This window comes from Morone saxatilis, unplaced genomic scaffold, assembly GCF_004916995.1.
Source record: "Morone saxatilis isolate NCDOM2014 unplaced genomic scaffold, NCSU_SB_2.0 Contig16, whole genome shotgun sequence".
NCBI classification, from domain to species: Eukaryota; Metazoa; Chordata; class Actinopteri; family Moronidae; genus Morone; species Morone saxatilis.
This window is the reverse complement of record NW_023339718.1, coordinates 20,462,047-20,482,275: the sequence shown is the minus strand read 5'-3', so window position 1 is coordinate 20,482,275 and position 20,229 is coordinate 20,462,047. Positions and strand designations below refer to the sequence as shown.

Here is a 20,229-nt window from a genome sequence, read left to right as displayed (position 1 = left end):
ATGCTCACAGAATTCCAGTTTCCCTTGATTTTTAAAAATTTTACATAGGGTGTAACATTCTTGGTAGATAAAATTGGAGAATTTTTTTTTAATTTTAATCTATGACTATCAATCATAGAGCATGACTGAGTGCTAAAAAGTATTCACAGCAGTTGCTCAAATCCTGATATGGCCCTCTGAGGGGTCTCAGCCTGCAGATAGAGAGATAACATTAAAGCATGCTGTTGTTCTTCCAGGTTCGGGACTCGGCACAGTCCTTCCTGACGGTGCAGGTTCCTCTCTACGTGTCTTACATCTACGTGACAGCACCGAGAGGCTGGGCCTCTCTGGAGCATCACACTGAGATGGAGTTCTCCTTTTTCTACGACACCGTGCTCTGGAGGACAGGTAAGGACTAAATCCATCAGAGACCTAATAAACTGAGTCTATCTCTTTATAAGCAAATCATAGTATTCAGTTTAATCAAATCTGTGTACTACAAAACAAAGAGTCTACATACAAGTAAACAAGTGACTATTTATTGCAGCTTTTAAAAGCTCATTTCTTTTGATAGTTATCATAAAAACTGAGGGTTCAGCACACATACATATGACGTGGGATTTCAATATTTATACAATTACATTATGTTTATACATACAAATGTCTGATTGAGTGTTGCATTTCTGCTATAATCTTGATCTGACCTCTGACCCTCATGGCTGGTGTTTTATGTCTGCAGGTATCCAGACTGACAGCGTCCTCTCAGCCAGACTGCAGATCATCAGGATCTACATCAGAGAAGACGGACGACTGGTGATTGAGTTCAAAACCCACGCAAAATTCAGAGGTCAGTTCACAACATCCACCACAACATTTCAAATGTTAGGGTCCAGGAAAAGTGTCTATATGCCATTGGTTTAACTTTAGAAAGTTGTCTTATACTAATACAACAATACCTGTTGTTTTTGTTGTGGACTATGAGATGGAAGAGGAACAAAAGGTCTTTAGGTTTAAAAAAAGATGTCCGCTTCCACTTCAAAGCAAAAAACAAATTTCTCTGTCTAATTTTTCTTCCATTTGTCCTTCTTCCAGGTCAGTTTGTCCTTGAACATCACACTCTGCCAGGCCACAAGTCCCACCTGATGGCTCCTGACCACCTCGGAGGCATCGAGTTTGACATTCAGCTGCTCTGGAGCGCTCAAACCTTTGACTCACCGTACCAGCTGTGGAGGGCCACCAGCTCTTACAGCAGGTCAGTCAGTTCATTCACAGCCATAATCAGAGGGAGAGAAGGAAGACTATCATTCATGTTGGCTGAAGGTTTTACATCAAAATTACATTTTACAGCTGGGTGGGAATATTGATATTGGATCGTTTTTTAGTAAATGTTGATCCTTTGCTCAAGATACACAAGATAGAAACAAGCAAACAACAGATTTCATGTAACAACATTTTTACTGCAAAGCTGCTTTTAGATTTAGGAAAACGCTTTTGCAGAAAATAATTAGAAGATATATTTAATGTTTTTTTTCAAAATGCAATGTCATCAAGCTGAGGATTAGAGTATTCAAATAATAATAATAATAATTTAAACAACATAAGAAGATGTTAGTTGGAGGTTGATGTCATGTTTGCTGCAGGGAGCCTCAGAAGGTCCAAAACTGTCCTGTGGAAATCCTCAAATGATTTGTTTGCCTTTTTACCTTCTGGATTTCAGAAGAATCCTAGATCAACCCTTTGGTTTTTCGGGGTACCTCACTGTGGCTCAGTAATAATCTTTTTGCATTGTCTTGATGTGTATCCTTCAACAGGAAGGACTACTCTGGAGAGTACACCGTCTTCTTGATCCCATGCACTGTCCAGCCCACTCAGCCATGGATTGATCCCGGCGACAAACCTCTGTCCTGTACCGCTCACGCTCCAGAGAAGTACGTCACTGCTAGTCCAAGTCCAAACTGCCTTGGTCTGATTAATGACATATTTTAAGGGAGCCTGGTGCATTGTGGGAACAGGGCAACCAATGAAAGTATATCAGGTCACTTCAATCCTGAATTGTCTTGTTGTTCTCCTACAGGTTTCTAGTGCCGATCGCCTTCCAGCAGACCAACCGGCCTGTTCCTGTTGTTTATTCCCTAAACACGGAGTTCCAGCTGTGTAACAACGAGAAGGTGTTCATGATGGACCCCGCCACCACTGATGTCTCTATGGCTGAGATGGACTACAAGGGAGCGTTCTCAATGGGTATGACAGGAGATAAACAGAGTTAACATTCTTAAGACAGCCTTTTATAAATATATATGGATATCTTTACTTGAAACTCTAAACATTTTTATGCACATGTACAAATAAAATAAAACCTTTTCCTCTGCTGCCCCCTGCAGGTCAGACTCTGTATGGAAGGGTGTTGTGGAACCCCGAGCAGAACCTGAACGCAGCCTACAAACTGCAGCTGGAGAAGGTTTACCTCTGCACCGGAAGGGACGGATATGTTCCCTTTTTTGATCCCACAGGGACGCTGTACAACGAGGGGCCACAGTACGGCTGCATCCAGCCCAACAAGCACCTCAAACATCGCTTCCTACTGCTGGTACAAATATTTATTCAAAATGCATGTTATGAATACCTACCTGGGGGGAAATATTACCAAGGTCATTATTAAATATTAAATACAAACATTTTAAGGATTCAGACTGTTACCAATTAGCCACCCAAGAACCAGTGTTCTCGCTCTAGCTATTATGCGAAACCTGCTCATTATCTGAAGGTCTGTTTAAACAAGTAAAGGCTGGGAAAAAGAAGGATAAAACTTAATTACTTAACAACTAAAATGGTTCTCATGAATATAATAAAAACAGTTTGTGTGTTGCTCTGGGTCTGAACAGAAAAACTGTTCTCGCTCCCTGCTGGAATGTGAAATGGACACAGCAGATGTGCAGTTATTAAGAGTATTAAAAGGAAACAGCAAAAATACAAATAGTTTATTTATTTTAAAATGGACAGACATGTTACAAAATATGATCAAATGTTATGCCTGTACACAGCAGGCTAATGCACACACAAACACGCAAACACATATAGATCTTCCTTTTTTTTAACTGCCACACCAGTCTGACCCGTCCCACTTCTCAGTGGGATGGGACCAGGTTTCTTCGGAGATATTCAAAGCCTGTGGTTTATTTAAATCACTGACATTCTTCACCATGTAAATTGTCGTTAACAAACCATTATTATGTGTAGCAGAAATACTGCACTGTGTCAGCAGCTGAGGAACTGTACTTTAATGCATATGTCCTGCATCTACACTGTATTGCAGGCAATTCTTTCTCAAATGTCACACAATGTCTTGAATGTACAGCCATTGGTTGAACTTCAAAATCATTTGTAACTCCCTACTTATGGAAACAGAATCAACGTGGCTTTCTTGGGAACATAAGTTTAATTTAAAGTGCTCTGATTATTTTCTTTTCCAGGATCGTAAACAACCTGACGTATGTGACAAATTTTTCCACGATGTTCCCTTCGAGGCTCACTTAGCCTCAGACATCCCAGATCTGCAGTCCATGACAGCCATGCCGGGTGTTGATGGCTTTACAATGAAGGTTGATGCTCTCTACAAGGTGTGTAGAACCACCTGCATTTCATCTGTGTCATATATTATTACAGTGTTGATGTTGTGAGATATTTGGTCTTGTTCACCCCCTGAGTGATTTGATGGACGTAGCTCTAAACATTTGCTTCCTGAATTCAGTTCCATATAGATGTATTTTTCATAGGGAATTAAACTGCTAAAAGCTCACACACTTTGAAATAGCAGATTTTAGCTTAATTCTTGAGAAATATTTAGCTTCTTTTATCACTAACTTCCCACTATCTTCTATGAGATTCCACCAATCAGAGATATTGCTGATGGCATAAAAATGTTACCTAATTAAAAGTCATTGGTGGCAGTCAGACAAGCAAATGAGACAAGTCTGATTCAGATATAAAAGTAATCATAAATGTCCCAAAGTGTTTGAGTCAGCATCAGCTGGGTTGGAAGACTACAAGAAAATGAATGGTCCCCATCTCTGCTGAAGGCCAGCAGCTCAAGGCTACATAAGTTGCTACTAGCATAACACAGAATCTCTGAATGGAACTGTCAGCAGTCTAATTGCATTGTGGGTAAACTAGGCGCCCTTTTTTGTCTGATTTAATGCATCGATTTGTATTATTATACTGAGTCTGACAGTATACTAGGAGTGCAATGCTATGGAGTACTATCTAATATATCTAATGTTGTTCTAGTAATTTAACAGGCAGTTAGATGTCAAAACAAAAAGTCTTTATCATGTGATTTTTAAAAGTAGAATTCAGTTGAATCCTGGTTCCAGAAATAAAGGGCACTTTCATTCAGTACAGTAGCTAACGCCTTCCTTCTTTCTCTTTGTTGATTGACAGGTGGAGGCGGGTCACCAGTGGTACCTGCAGGTGATATACGTGATCAGCCCAGAGTCGCGGTCCAGTCCCAGGATTCAGCGCTCGGTGACGTATGAGCTGAGCCGCCCTAAGCGTGACCTGGTGGATCGCAGCGGGCGCCTGACGCTGGACGAGTCACTGATCTATGACAACGAGGGCGACCAGGTGAAGAACGGTACCAACATGAAGTCGCTCCGTCTGGAGGCCGGGCCCTCTGCCACCTTTAACGCCCACGTGGGCAGTTCAGTGGGCGGGGGAGTGGCCGCCGTGACCCTTCTGGTCCTGGTCCTGCTGGCCTCCTGCTTCCTGTTCCGCCGCTGCCGACGGTCGGCCAAGAAGAAGAGCAAGAAGGCTCAGAAAGTGTACGAGGAGTATCCGCTCAACACCAAGGTGGAGGTGTGCATGGACAAGTGTGTGGAGAAGAACTTCAGCACCAAACACTGCACCGTGAGGAACGTCAACATCCTCAACCGCAACCAGGAGCCCAACGGCAAGGCCAAGGTCAAACAGGTCAACCTGGAGGTCAAACTCCACAACAACCTCAATGACGGCACTGAGGTCTGAAACACTGGTGAGGAAGAGTAGGAGAGGAGGAGATGGAGAGGAGGAGTAGTACGGAAAAAAAGGTATTTTCTAAAAGAAAGTTTGTACTTAAGGAACGAGATGTTTGTTAATGTATTTTTATACCACTTTGAAAAAGGGAAGAGTGAGACGTGCAGAAAGCTACGCAGAGTTTTAATCATTTTGCAACTGGGCTACCTCAGGAATCCACAAAACCACTCAGCTGCGTGAAACCGCCAAAACATCTGCATCTGATCATCCAAACTCTATCTGAAACTGCTGTCCATTTCATTACTGTTTAACTTGACATTTACGTCCTTTTTAGCACCAAGATGGTGACTGGTAGCTCAGACACTGGTGATTGTTTGACAAAAACACTTCTCTGCTGCATTGAGTCATTTCACTGCTACTAAATGCCACTACTATAGAGTGGTAGCCAGTGTAGAAGTCCTCCTTTTCTGCATATATCTTTATCATTCACTGTTTCTGCTGATAAATTAACTCAAAAAACTCTGATTAAACAGAACAAAGTTGAATTTTCCTGTGGAGTGACTTGTACACCGGCTACAGCTGCTTCTGACTGCTGTGAAAGTATTAAGCACATAGAGTGTGCTGCTATCGCTCAAGGGCGAATGAGTGCAGAGTGTAAATAATAACAAAAATGAATGATACCTATTCAAGTGCAATTATGCCATAGCTTTTGTTAATCCTTCCCTCATGAGCAGGAACTTTATTTGCATTTTAAAAAAATGTGTATTTCAAGCCTTACTTAGAGACATTTGTACTGTCAAGTTGAACAAACAGATAATTATTCTTGTTTCAACACAAAAACATATTTTTTTGTTTGTACTGTACACACAGCTGCCAATATTAAGTGCCATGCAGTATTTTTCCTCATGAATTTCAAAACTAATCATCCAAAGTGTTTTTTTTTCTTTTTCAAGAGTAAGAAAATTTCCATGTGATTGTAATAAACCAGACACCACCGTTTGGACAACAAAGGTTTCGATCCCGTCCACATGACTGAGTGCATTAGCCTTACTACTGTTCTAACGAAAATAATCATTTTTTAAATGATGTATTTTTAAGAGATGTGTGTCTACCTGCCTTCTTTCCACCCAAAGACACAAAATCCATCACTTTTATTTACACGGACTCACATCTCGCTCAATTTTCTTTTTTTTCTCATTTATGTATTATTATGTTACCCTCTTATGATGTATTATGTTACGCTCAGCTACTGATGTACCTATGATGTTAAAGTTACTGTAATTTTTTGTAATAAGTGTATGACACTGGTTGGAGAGCACTGTAAAAGAAAACAATTTTTTCTCGTGAGATGTTGACATGTTTCTCTCCATTTGTCTCTCCGATCCCAACTCCTGTTTTTCAACTCTGTGCCTATCAAAACAACACGGGAACAGGAAATTATGGGAAATAACAATATATTTTTGGTGCTATCATTTTGTGAAAAATACCTACAATGCTATCAACATGATGCCTGTATTTGGTGCCTTTTTAGTAATAAAAAATGCTGAAACCCACAATTGTTCCGTATTTCATGTTTATTATTTTTGATTCTTTTCAGTTAATGTATTAAATAAGATTGTAAGATAAGAATTTTTACAAATATTTTAACATTTTTGTACATGTGATGTGCATGTGGAGTGTCAGTGTTTGTGGCATTTCCTAGTGTTGCTAATCTAAATGGGATGGGATGTTCTGGAACAGAGAAAGTTGACACTTGACAATACAATAACAGTGAGCACCACTTTGAGGTAGTGATATGAGCTAATGCATGGATGATAACAAGCTCACAAAGACAATGCTACCATGTTGATGTTAAGCAGGTGTAATGTTCACTAGGTTGACCATCTTAGTTTAGTGGGTTAGCATTAACATCTGCTAATTTGCACTGCAAGTGCAGCTGAGGTTGATGGATGCACAAAGACTGCAAACTAGTAAATATGGATGCAAACAATTTAAAATACGAAAAAGAATTGGCTTTGCAACTCTTTTATGAGGGTGGAAACGCACTTGACTTGTGTGTCAGACATCAAAGATACACAGTGGTGAGTAAATGTCAGGAATCTATCCAATGAGACATTTCAGTCTGGACCAACATGTTGGACTGGTCAGAAAACATGCCACTAGAAATGATCATAAAGTTTACAAAACGCATGACCAGTTGAAGCAACAAGTTCATGAAACAGAACAAGTAAAAATAAAAAGATGAAAAAATGCCCCATACCTTTAAAACAGAAGAAAGCCATATAAATCTGATGGGTGATGTAAAACTGGATGGGGCAACAGATAATAAGAAATTATATAGTTTCTCTTTATATCAGAAGCAGGCCTTCTACATTATGTGAAATAAACGAGCCGTCCCTGAAGGCAGCACCTGCCTGCACAGAATGGGCGTGGTCAGATGACTCAGGTAGAGTCAGTGTCCACAGAGATTGAAGGTGTGGAGGAAACGCTTTTCCGGTTCAGAACAAAATCCAGGTGAGCTTTTCCGTGGTTTCTTTAACTCAGTTCTTATCTTTTAGTGCATTTATTTTGTGTTGGACTGTTAATGTAGTAATATATTATTCTTTGGAGAAGCAGAGTTAATAGTTTAAAGCAGAAGTGTGTACACAGAGGATTGATTTTCTCATGAACCCTTCATTACCTGAACAAAGCTTTCTGTATTTCATTATGCTCACTTAAGGAAGTGTTGCTGTTGATCTGTATTGTTTATTTTAAATTTCACAGCAAGTTCATCATATTTAATGATGTTTTTTATTTGCTGTTGTATCACTAAACAAATCCCAGTAGTCTTCCTGTAGGGAGTAAGCTGTGAATCCTCTGGGATATGTTTAAATCTCCTCTGGTGTCTTTACTTCTTTATTGGTCTAGGATATCAAGTTTACAGTTTGATTATGTCCAGATCAATTAAAAAGTAGTTCTTGATTTTATTTTTCTGTGTTACATTTTGAAAGCGATATAAGAATGCAGCTGGTTGCAGTAATGAGGCTTCACTGAGTCTGAAAGGTTCATTTACTTTACATTCATCAGAACAGCTGATCAAATAGGTAAATATAGATGTGTCCACATGACAAGGATGTTAAATCCTGTGGTACATTTTGACAGATGCCACACAGACATGCCAGTGAGATATTGTACAGCTACTGTGAGACATCATATATCCACATCCTATAAAAAAGAAAATACCCAAAAGTGCTTTAAGGTCACAATTTCAGTAACTTACAGCTGGACAGAGTTGATTGAACTTTAGAATTTAGACAAAAGAATCAGCAATAAACTTGACTTGATTACTCTGTTTTTTTATTTGTAAAGATTTCAGTTTTCATGTACCTGCCTCAAAATCTCCAGATGTCCCAGCAGCACAGTTAGGCTATATTTTGAAAAATTAGCAATGAACTGAGAGTAAATTTGGGGACAAAAGAACAACATCAGAGTTCTGACTTTATTCTCAAGGCTTCGACTAATCACCAGTCTAATAATTGTCAGTGGTCAAGTTAAGTGAAGTCAAAGAATAATTTTATTGCGACACTTCTTCCCTTTTGTGCCCTCTTACTTTAATAAATCATACAGGACATTAGATTAGAACTAGGGAAAACTGACACAGTAGTGCGTAATAAACACAAAAGATTGCTATTGTAAAGTCATTCTATGTACACTTTCAAATGTGTGCTTTTTAATGGCAGTAGTTTGGTGAGAATACGTTGAGAATAGAGGTGTTCACCATTAAAAGGATAAAACAACAAGAACGTTTAACTGTGAATGTGTATTTGCTTTTTCAACAGAGGAACTTCTTGTTGTCATCATGACGTCTTTATGGGTAAGCCATGTTCTCTGTTCTTATGTTTATGATAACGCTGTGACTGATCATAGATTTTAAACAGGGCTGATGAACATTTTGCAGGATGACTTGGACAGTCTTGTGAATACCCCTTCCTCTTTCTCAGCAAAAGTAAGTCCGACTGAATCTTTACACTGACTTCAGGCTTTCTGTGACATATATTTTTGCACAAATAACAAAAGAGAGCGAAAAACCAAACAAACTGAGCGATGGATGTCACTGTGTTCTTCAGACTGGAGAGAGAGGAACCATCAAGCCTAAAGCTAACTTTGATGCAGGAGACGATGCTGGGGCTCTGAGGAAGGCCATTGAAGGACTTGGTACAAATACCCACACACACACACACACACACCCACCATAATGTATGAAGATAGTCTCTCCAGGATACACTAATGAACATGACAGACAAATGACATGACAAAACTAACCAAATACCACCAGTCTTTGTTGTATTTTGAGTTTAACACAGTATGCATACAATACTAATATACTAAATGTAATGATAATTATAGTCATTATATATAATAAACATTTTCATTTGGTGCACTTTTGTAGACACTCAAAGAAGCAAAACTGAACAAGCTATCTAGATAAGTAACTAACCTTAAAACACAGCACAGAATCATGAACTGTATTGTGCACTACCATTGATGCTAGTTAAATTTTTGTATTTAATTATGAACATGTTAAAAACTTGATATTAGAATGTTAACATGCTAATTGTTAGCTGTTAAAACGTAATAATGTAGCTAAACATCAAATAGCTGTTAGCCACATTACAGTATGTGTAGGGATGTTAGCGTGCTAACATTAGCTCATTATGTTGCTACACTTCCCTACAAAGCTAAAAACACAGTAACAGTAGTAATATTTGGTCCAAACTGAAAACTTTGGCATCAGTTTGCCATATGAAAACTTATTATGCCCTAGAAATGTGAGACAGCGTGTAGTCACAGAGACAATCAACTGGACAGCTAACGTTAAGAGAGATAAGAAGAGAGATAAAACAAGTGAAAGCTAGTTAGAGAGATAGCCACAGCTATGGCTAGCCTAGCTGAAGGTAAAACCAAATGTACTAACTGTTATATATTTCCCTATCTGTAATGTAACTGAATAAATATGACTTATACATTTTGATGAATAATCATCTTATCTTTATATAATGTTGAGTTTGTCATTAACTAAATGAGACAGTGGCTAAATTTAATCATGATAGGAAAAACACAGCTAGGAAACTAGCTCAGCCGAGTAGTCAGCGCTAACTGCCGTCTTAGCTCATCTAGAGGAAGTCATGCACTTTTGTGTGGTTAAGCTACCTTTAATTAACAAATTGAATCAATTGAATTAAATTGTAAATGTATTTATTTTAGTGATTGAAATGTAAATATTAATAGTAGACAAACAGACACTAGCAAAATAGAATAAGCTTGAATCCCTATGGACTATAATCAAAAATGTGATTTGAGTTCTTATTCAGCATATAGAAATAAGATACTGCCCTAACATCCTTTCTTTCTGTTATGTTTTTGCCAGACAAACAAAACGTTGAGGGGTTTTCTTACTTTTACTGCATCAGTGGTTACTGCTGTCTTTATAGGGCAGTACAGACACATTTTCAAATTCAGCTCAAAGCACATGTTATGACTGGCACAGAAGTTTAGATTAATGAGAGCTGGAGTTAACATAGCAAAAATATCTCTCCATTTTATTTATTCATTATTTTCCCTTTTGTTGTTATTTTTCTTTTATGGTGTCCTTTTCCATGTTTACTGATGCACCTCCTCGTGTTTCTTCTTAAAAAATGTTTCAGGCACCAAAGAGAATGTTCTGATTGACATTCTGACCCATAGAAGTAGCGCTCAGAGGCAGCTCATCTGTGAAGCTTATCAGGAAGCCACTGGCAGAGTAAGATCACCCCTGTTGTCATGTGTGTGTCACCTGTGTGTGTGTGTGTGTGTGTGTGTGTGTGTGTGTATTTCATGGGGGTGGGGCATATTTTTCATAAAAAACTGTAATTATTTGTATTTGTGAATCTTTCAACCAGAGCTATCGTCTGTGTGAATAGGTCTGGGTTTGGTTGTAGGCCAGAGGCCTGGGTGTATTTGCATGGGTGTGGTTGTGTGTTGCATGAGTATGAATGTGCTTCGGTTGGAAAACCAACGTGCTGTGTTTACGTCATAGACATTACTGGAGGACTTGAAAGGGGACACCAATGGTGACTTTGAGGACCTGCTGGTGGCGCTCATCACCCCTCCTGCAGTGTACGACTGCCATGAAGTGATGCGGGCAATGAAAGTCAGTTTTCACTCTGATTTTATTTTATAATTTACAAATAAATGTTGGTATGAGAGGAAAGAAAGATATTTGTAACAATATGTTACATTCAGCTTGTAGAGTCGAACTGAACTAATATCTTACTTTGGTCCAGTCGAGTTTACACTACCACATAACCATACTTTAAAAATCCCTTTAACCTTTTGTATTAAAATTCTAAATGCATGGAATTAGTTTCTCAGCTGACTAAAGTGAAGCCCCTAATGTTTATTATGCTCTTCAATTTGTCCTTGTATTAATGATTGAGGGGTTTACGAGTTAATTTAAGGTACAGCTGGGAAAAAGGAACTATGACATTTAGCAATACACTGTACTGTGAAATTTATGTAAATCAAGTGATGATTAGGTAATCTTTAGTGTGTTTATGATTAATTTTGTTTCCTAGTGTAAACAATTAAAAAGGTTAATATTCAGGCACACAGACTCATTTTCATATACAAATTAAACTAAATTAAACAATCAAATTATAGTTAGTAGAACTGAATCCCATGATTTCCATTCAGCATTTATTTTGTCCATTTATGTTTTTTTGTTTTTTGTGGATGTGTTATTTTGGAGTGAAGCAGAGCTCCATGTGGCCTTTCACTGATCTCTTGGTTTAACCTCATTGTTGTTGATGCTGTAAAGGCAGTTCAGGCTCAGTGTGGTATAGTAACTGTGTGATGATGCTGCAGGGAGCTGGGACAGAAGACAGCGTCCTGATTGAAATCTTTGCCTCCAGATCCAATCAACAAATCGCAGCTCTCTGTGATGTCTATTTGCAAGGTAAACAATGTAAACAGCCTTCATTCTGTAATGAGGCTGACAGTCAATCCAAAAGCATTGGTCGAACTGGCCTTTTGAGTGTGAATTTCTTGTTTTGTGATTTATTTAATTTTCAAACATCACAATTGTGAGTTAGTCTTGGATGTTTTCCTCCACAGAAACGGAGAAGAAGTTGACCCTTGACCTGAAGGAGGAAGTTTCCGGAGACTTTTCCAAAGCGCTGCTCCTCCTGGCTGAAGTTTGTCATTACAATATAAAAGAAAACTGTGAACAGTGTTATCTCTCTAGAATTATATCCACTACTATATTGTACTGACATACAATATGAAGAAATGAGTGAATAAAAATGATCAAATGAGTTACTTGGAGAGATGATGGAGTAAAACCTACAGTACCTCTCAGTCTGGATGAAATGAACAAGTTCTTTTTTTTTTTATAAATCCTTATAGGAACCTAGTTACATTTACATATCACATATCACATTTCCTTCCCTTTTTAATCTTTTCCCCTGCGGGATAGAGTAAATAAATACGTAAATGTTAAAGGTAAAAAATAAGGTGAAATTAAAATAATAGTTTTAATAGAAAGAAAGAAAAGGTGGGAAAACAAACATGACTAAACTAACCACGCCTATCTATAATGGTGACAGTAAACTGTGCAGGTACAAAACAATAAGTCCATTCACCATATTCATCTTTTCAACAGTCAGTTACTAAACAATGTGGGGAATAAACACGTTCTGTTGGTTTGAACAATGCTTGTCTGCACAACAGTATACAAATGAGTGTGATGTTATTTAAATTAAGGTTTTGATTTTGTTTCCAGGGCAAGAGGGACGACGGCACCACAGTAAATACAGAGCAGGCAAAAGAAGACGCCAAGGTGCAGTATGACGCATGTTTGAATTTGTTTCATAGGGAAAATGTTTAGATATATTCTGTAATTGTATCTCTTTATGGTAAATATATTCTTAACCATTTGATTTTTTTCAATACCCAGAGTCTTTATGATGCCGGGGAGAAGAAGTGGGGCACGGATGAATCTAAATTTGTTGACATCCTCTGCCAAAGAAGTATACCTCAGCTGAGACAAAGTACACCGTGCTCAATACACATTGTCTTAAATAAAGTTCTAGAAATTATGGTCAATTTGGAATAACTTGAAATGTAAAGTGAGACTTTTTCTTTGTTTTTTTGTGTGTAGCTCTTGTTGAATACAAAAACATCAGTGGAAAGACTCTGCAGCAAAGCATTGAAGGAGAGATGTCAGGGGAGCTTGAGGAACTGCTGGTGGCTATCGGTAGGTTACTGTGCTTATTACTATGCTGTTTAGAACTAATGTAGTAGTATAGTGTGTGTGTGTATATATATATTAGTACAGTATAGTAACAAAACATGCAAAGTCTTTACAGAAGAGTGCGGATATCACTGCCCATGTTTTTGGAATTACATGTTCAACAATCACATATTGGAGTAATGGTAGCGTGTCCACATACTTCTGGTCATGTAGTGAATATTCCCATGTAAAGAGTTACTGTCTTTTAGATATTTGAAAACTGTTGACTGTGGCTTTATAGAATGATATGTAATAAATATTGAGCAACAAAACTGTAAAATCGATTTCTCTTTCTCTGCTAGGAAAAGATAAACTCCATTTTGTATACTGTTTTAACCACATTGTTGTTTCTCCTCAAGTGAAATGTGTGAAGAGCGTGCCTGCCTACTTTGCAGAGCGCCTGTATGAGAGCATGAAGGTGAATATACACTTTGTATTACATATGCTCACAGTTGCAGATCATTGTACAAATGGACAGCAATAAACAATATCTAGTTCATAACAACGTGGATATGTTAACCGAATGAAGTGCAGCCCATAATATGAAGCTGTTCAGCAGAGAGTTTTAAAAGAAATGTCTTCCTTTTGTAGCTGAGCAGTATCACTGTTGAATTATTACTGTACTTATACAGAAGCGGTTATTTGGACATTTTAAGCCTCAACACTTAGAACTCCCTCTCAATGATACTACCCCAATGGTAGTTGTGAAAAGTAAAATGTAAGATAAAGGCAGGATAAATGCTGTACGTGATTTAGGGGAAAATGTGTTATTGCCCTCTGACCCGGGACCAGTAGTCCTTGAGGTTAAGTTAATTAGGGTAAGGGTTTGAGTTAGGCTGTCCATAATGAATGTAGTCAATGGAATGTCCTAACAAGGATAGCTGCTTGTGTGTGTCTTCACTGCCGATTTCGTGGTCAGGGTGGTGGAACGGATGAGTCAACTCTGAACCGGATCATGGTGAGTCGGTCTGAGATTGACCTGCTGGACATCCGAGCCGAGTTCAAGAAACTGTACGAGTACTCACTGCACTCTGCAATCGACGTAAGGAGCTGCTTTACTTGATAATAATGATACTCTGCACCTTTGGTCCCATGATATGACTTTATTCTACTTTAAGTAATAATCCGTTGTACTAGCTTTATCCCAGTACATTTCAGTAATAGCATCCTTGCATGGAGTTTGTCTACACACAGCGTGCAGCAACATAAATTCCCTAAAAATGAAGTGTGATCAGAGGATTTGACTGACTCTGAAGCCTGACCTTATTTTGTTCTGGCCTCTGTAGATTTATGAGTCATCAGAGTTTGAAGAATAATTTCACTGACCAAAATTGACAACAGCGTGATTTCATTTGGCGAGTGAAGCCAGATACATATGAATAATGTCAGAGCCAAAAGGTCCTCTGAGACACACAAAGACTGCACCGAGACAAAAAGACTCATCTACGAGATAACCAGAGCTGTGCCTGAACGTCTCTTCATATTAGACACAATTAATCTTTAACTAACATTTGATGGGATTTTATTAACTTTCAATAAAACAATTTATTGGTGAGGGATGGGTCAGTAAAGAACACCCTGCTGTATACCTAGGGTAAATGTTGTCTGTGTGTTTTCTGCTTTATTTTGCATCGTGTCGTTGCTCAGGTGGGTTTGGCCTCCTGTACTGAGAACATTTTTTAGAGATTTGAAAAAGACAACACCTACCTGTTGCAGCCCAAGAAACAAAATATAAAAAGGCAGTAAATTACAACCCACATCCAGCCGCTCTGACAAGTAACCAGCCATCAGTTGGCGCTCACACAAACCTTCAGAGGCCAGCTGCTGTTCCACTAGCTTCAGTGTAATTTCTCATCAGGCTTTAATAAGTGACTCCAGGGTTTACTATCCATATATTATAAGATAAATGCTTATCTTTATAGAAAATTAACCCTCCATGTATTAGGGCATATACAAATAGTCTGCTTGGAACAATAATGTGCGTCTCATGTGTTTTTTCCACATAAAAAGTATAATTAAAAATGAAAACCCTAAAAGGACAAGTAAAATTCCATTAGAACTGAAAATCACCTGCTCTACTGGTCAGTGCGGTGGGAAGACACTTTTCTCTTTGCTTGTGTCCTCCAGTCAGATCTGGGGGGCGACCACGGGGACTGTGTGAAGGCCATCTGTGGAGGAGACGATTAACTAACCCCTGAGGTCTACCTGAGGCCCCCCCCAAAAAAAAAGAAGAAATCTGCGTTCCTCCTTGGAACTCACACTGTAGGCACTCGTGTCGTTTGCTCGACACTTCTACTTTACTTTCATCTTCAAACTACCAACTACTCACTTGTTTACAGTTTACAGCAACAGGCAGCTTTAAAAGGAAGACGTCATATATAAAATCATAAAAGCACAGCGAGAAGTCTGGAGACATGAAAACGTCAATTGAAGTTTTGATAAAAAATTCTGTTTTGTTTCAGTCAGATTGCAATGGGAATTATGAAAAGACTGCTAAAAATCTGCAGAGGAGATGATGAGTCCTAACATCGACATGTTATCATCTCACTATTTCCATTTCTGTCATCTTATGCACTATCCTCTCAGCAGTGGTGGAAGGTACTCTGGTACTGTACTTAAGTACAATTTTGAGGCACTTGTGCTTTGCACTATAATTCACAAAAAAATATTCTTTTTACTTTACTACATTTATTTAAGACCTATAGTTAGTTTTCAAATGAAGATTTTACAAAGAAAACACATTATTAGTTTATTAGAAATATGATCCACGGTTACGTAACGGATTTGAGTACTTTGAGTACTACTTCCTGAACTTGCACGTGGAAAATGAAATGAAAAAACTTTGACTTTTATGTGCATTTGTTGCATCATTCATGCTTTATTGGTGCTATTTTTCTTCTGCCTGTTGGTAACTCAAGTGTAGAGGAGTCTTGGAAATCATTGTTACTGTTTTATATTATATATCAGGAGGCTAACAATTCTATAAATTCACCAATGGATTAAAAATAATTGATATGATATATCAATAAAAACTCATCAAAATTCAATAATTAAATGATGGCATCAACTGTTTATTGGGGTGGTTCAGATTCCATCCTTGAACAACAACAACAATAATTCCAATTACTTGATAGCATAATCTCTGCTCTTTTATCTCCCTCTTGTATCTCTGTAACTTCCAGAAATAATAAAATTCTCCTGAATTATTTACAGCCGGTATTATTGTTTATTTTTTACTCGCACTGTCCAGCAGTCTGGTAGTCCACCGATGTCGCCAGCAGGGGGCACTACTGATTCAGCAACAGTGTTTAAAAGCTTTTTAAATGTTTGCAGGTATACACAAGTGTTATACTCCTCTTAATGATTGAAGCAGTATACAAATACCAGCACTTGTACTTAAGAGTATTTTAAACTATATTATTTTATACTATTTTATACTACTTTGTACTAGAGGGAAATATTGTACTTTTTACTCTACTGCATTTATTTGACACCTATACAAATTACTTTTCAGATTAAGATTTTACATACAAAACGTGTATAAAATATGATGCAATGCTTTAAACTAACCTGTAGAGTACCTAAAACTTGCATTAGGAGTAATAATAATGCAATAATACAATTTATTTTGAATGTAGTATTCATAATAACACTCTAAAAGGAAGGTGTGTTTCTGCATTATACATATTTTTGATACATTGATCTACTTTTGTACTAGACTATGGTATTTCCACTTTTACTTAGTAAAGGATCAGAATACTTCTTCCACCATTATGTCTCTATACACAAATACATATATAGATATATATCCTCACACTTTTATGTTATTTAATATTCCACCCATTTATGTGTGTGTACCTATAGATCTTCTACTGTTAATAACTTAAATGAAGATGGAGGAAAGGTGGTTATTATTTCTTTCCCTCGATTACTTTTTGTAGATATTAAGCTATATAATGATAATGGTGTTAAATCTACTGTTTGTTGTAATAACTCTTTAAAATATAATAAAATGTCAAATGAGTAGCTAATCCAAACTGCTGAATAATGTAACCGTCCTATCATCATCAGGGATGTAACATCTAATTATAAATCAAAATGACTACATGTCATAAAGTTCACAAAACTGTTATGTTTATATTACATCATCAGTTACAAATATGGTAAATTCCTATAAGCTATTTTAAACTAACAGACAAATGTCATGTTTTTATTGATGTTATTACATTAACAGGATTTGCTACTTTTTTATCTGCGGAGAATCCCATATTACTTTTTACGTTTTTCACATTTTATTTCATTGTTTTCAGACATTATTGGATTACACGAATCACAAACTGTCTGACTGTGACTAATTAGAAGAATAAATACGTAGTTAATATAAAAGTACATAAAAGCAGCCAAAAAAAAGAGCTGTAGTTTACTGACAATAGATGGCTATAAATAATCTATAATAAGAATGAAATACTGAATGTTAATGGCCTAAGTGTTGTTATGGCTCATCTAAACATAATGCTAGACTTGCAAATGGGAAACAATGCACAATACTGAAACAGGCTCATCAATCCATTAAGAAAGAACAGGTCAAAAAGGAATCAATACGACTCATTTGCAGCAGCCTTGGATTTAATAATGCAGGATGGCCTTGTGCAGAGAGACAGATTTCACACACACACACGGACACACACACACACACACACACACACACACACACACACCTCAGGCCTTTTCTAAAAACTTAAATCTCCAACAAAACAGTGAAGTCAAAAGTATCATATTTAGTTGTAAGATATTTATGAAAGACTAGTCATCAGAACAGCAGAAGTGCTGCTCAGATGGGTAATTTAATTTCAAATGTTTCCTCTGTTTCCAATTCAAAATAAAATACATCCACGAATCAAACTCAGCTTGTTTCCCTCTTGGCAAATCCAAAATGAGGTGTTTCGCTGCTAAAAACTGTGACGTAAGTAAAACAATATCTGGTTCCCTTTAAAGGAAAGAACATACCTTAGGTTGTTGTTTGGCAAAATAAGACCACCTCATAAGACCAATCCTCAAATGATTAAATCATGAACTTTCACTTAAAATGATGAATATCAGATGTTTCACCCCCAAAGTGGGTTCATGCACTTTTTTAAATTAAGTATCATATGTTGTCCAAAAAACAGAGCTCATACTTCAAAAAGTTCTTGTCTTTCTCCTCTTTATTTATTGCATGTAATGTTACACAGTATAACAAAGTTATTGTTGTTGTAAATGATATGATGTCTCATATATTTACTGGTAACTTTGGGAATCTGAAAAATCACATTTTCAAACCAATTCTTCCTGAAGATGGAGACAAAGTGCAGATGGCTTTCTTTCAATGAAAATCCAGTCAAATGTGACTTTAGTTGTGTGCTTTATCACAAATGTTATTACCTCAGTGAGCAATCACTATATTTTTTTATAATTGTTTGCGATCACAAATACATATAAACAATGAATTCTAAAATCTAAAAATACAAATATGATAATATACGGAAAGAACTGAAATACACAATAGCAGGCCAACAATATCCAGCACCACAGAAGGACAAGGACTCCGAATAATGGTTTGAACATCTGAACTTGAGCTGCTGATAAAGACCATGTAATACTGTCAAGAGAGTGGACTTGGAGTGGAAATCATTCCAATAAAATAGGTAGTCTGTCCATATAAAAGATTCTCAAGGACATTTTCTGATCTGCTGTCAGGGTTTTGGGAGTCAGTACGGCAACGTGAACAAAAACTGACGTCACAGCTGCCGGTCACTGAACAGGGTTAAGTGAAAAGTCAAATCACACCACAACTTTATCCTCTGCATCTCCCTTACTCAGCTTTTCTGCTTTCAGTGTCAACAAAACTAAGGTACAGAGTGAACTAGGCTGTCTCTTAACCTTGAGGAAGGCAAGGCAAAGTTTGTAGCACATTTAATACACAAAGGCAATTCAAAATGCTTTACATAATGCATTACAAAACAAAGAAAAACAGCAAAAGTCATTAAAAGGCAAATTGAAATAATATAAACCCTTTTGAAGAAAATAAAATGTTAAGAACAGAGATATAAATACAGGATATGAGGTCAATGATGAGTATTTAATGCTCAGTGCAGAACATTTTCTACTTTACAAATTAAGATTTTTGCTCACAAACATACGAAGAGCCTATAAAATAAGATTTCTGTCATAAATTAAACTAGCCAACAATTTATACAAGTACAGCTGAAACAATAAGTCAGTTGATCAATTAACTGGCAACTATTTTAATAATCATTTAAATAATTTTTCATAAGAAAACATTTTGTATTTCCAGCTTCTCATGAGGATTTGCTGCTTTATGTTTTATTTTATTCAATTTATATAACTTTTAATAGTATTCAGTTTTGTACTAGTGGTTGGACAAAACAAGCATTTGGGCTCTGGGTAAGTGTAGTTTAAAATGAGCTCCATCACAACGAGCTACAAAAATCCTGCTTTCACATTAAAGCGTATGAGTAATAACAATGATGTAACAATAATATAATATATAATAGTATAACAGTCACAGGGGACATTTTTCTGCATTGAGTACTTTTAATAATTAATGTACAGTTTCCTGATTATACGCACATATTTCTTAAAGAGTTATGAAACAGTCTCAATTTAATCCTGTTGTCTCTATATGACCTACATACAGTGAGAAGATTGGCTATTTGTAGTCAGTCCTAATGCCTGCCACTGGGTTGGATTCAGTAGGTTTAGTATTTTTATCTGAAAATCGCCACTGAATATAACTGGAAATGAAAGCCCGGACTAGTTTCTCCAAGGCCTGGACTTGGACATGAATCCTCTGAAAGGAAATATAATGTTTCATAAATTCCTGGGTGTGTTCTTATGCTGTAGAACACATCAGCTGCAGCCTCCAGATGAAATCC

General features: G+C 37.2%; 2 protein-coding genes and 1 long non-coding RNA gene across 3 annotated transcripts in view; 2 read left to right on the top strand and 1 right to left on the bottom strand.

Moving 5' to 3' along the window:
- The window catches only part of fras1 (Fraser extracellular matrix complex subunit 1), a gene marked incomplete in the record, with an annotated part of 218,544 nt that extends 212,002 nt beyond the window's left edge, over window positions 1–6,542 (top strand). Inside the window, 8 exon segments of the mRNA XM_035658439.1 lie at window positions 237–387; window positions 719–826; window positions 1,072–1,231; window positions 1,791–1,907; window positions 2,054–2,220; window positions 2,361–2,566; window positions 3,450–3,596; window positions 4,417–6,542. Coding sequence (XP_035514332.1) covers window positions 237–387; window positions 719–826; window positions 1,072–1,231; window positions 1,791–1,907; window positions 2,054–2,220; window positions 2,361–2,566; window positions 3,450–3,596; window positions 4,417–4,998 — 1,638 coding nt within the window.
- A 912-nt stretch (window positions 6,543–7,454) lies between these two features.
- anxa3a (annexin A3a) lies at window positions 7,455–15,507 on the top strand. Its single transcript, XM_035657712.1, has 14 exons — window positions 7,455–7,500; window positions 8,805–8,839; window positions 8,924–8,971; window positions 9,093–9,180; window positions 10,671–10,765; window positions 11,042–11,155; window positions 11,869–11,959; window positions 12,118–12,197; window positions 12,785–12,841; window positions 12,959–13,052; window positions 13,163–13,258; window positions 13,654–13,712; window positions 14,214–14,336; window positions 15,422–15,507. The coding sequence occupies exons 2-14, from the start codon at window positions 8,825–8,827 to the stop codon at window positions 15,479–15,481; spliced, it is 1,020 nt and encodes a 339-aa protein (XP_035513605.1). The 5' UTR covers window positions 7,455–7,500; window positions 8,805–8,824; the 3' UTR covers window positions 15,482–15,507.
- Window positions 15,508–17,959: 2,452 nt separating this feature from the next.
- LOC118326230 overlaps window positions 17,960–20,229 on the bottom strand; it is a 4,778-nt gene continuing 2,508 nt past the window's right edge. The window contains exon 3 of the long non-coding RNA XR_004796629.1: window positions 17,960–18,012. This is a non-coding gene — a long non-coding RNA (uncharacterized LOC118326230). The remainder of the gene's footprint in view (window positions 18,013–20,229) is intronic.

What these genes read in the sequence shown, in the direction of transcription:
- anxa3a (XM_035657712.1), top strand. An exon ending in CGCTGCTCCTCCTGGCTGAA is followed by an intron (nt 12,198 to 12,784) that starts GTTTGTCATTAC and finishes TTTTGTTTCCAG; the next exon opens with GGCAAGAGGGACGACGGCAC. An exon ending in GGAACTGCTGGTGGCTATCG is followed by an intron (nt 13,259 to 13,653) that starts GTAGGTTACTGT and finishes TTTCTCCTCAAG; the next exon opens with TGAAATGTGTGAAGAGCGTG.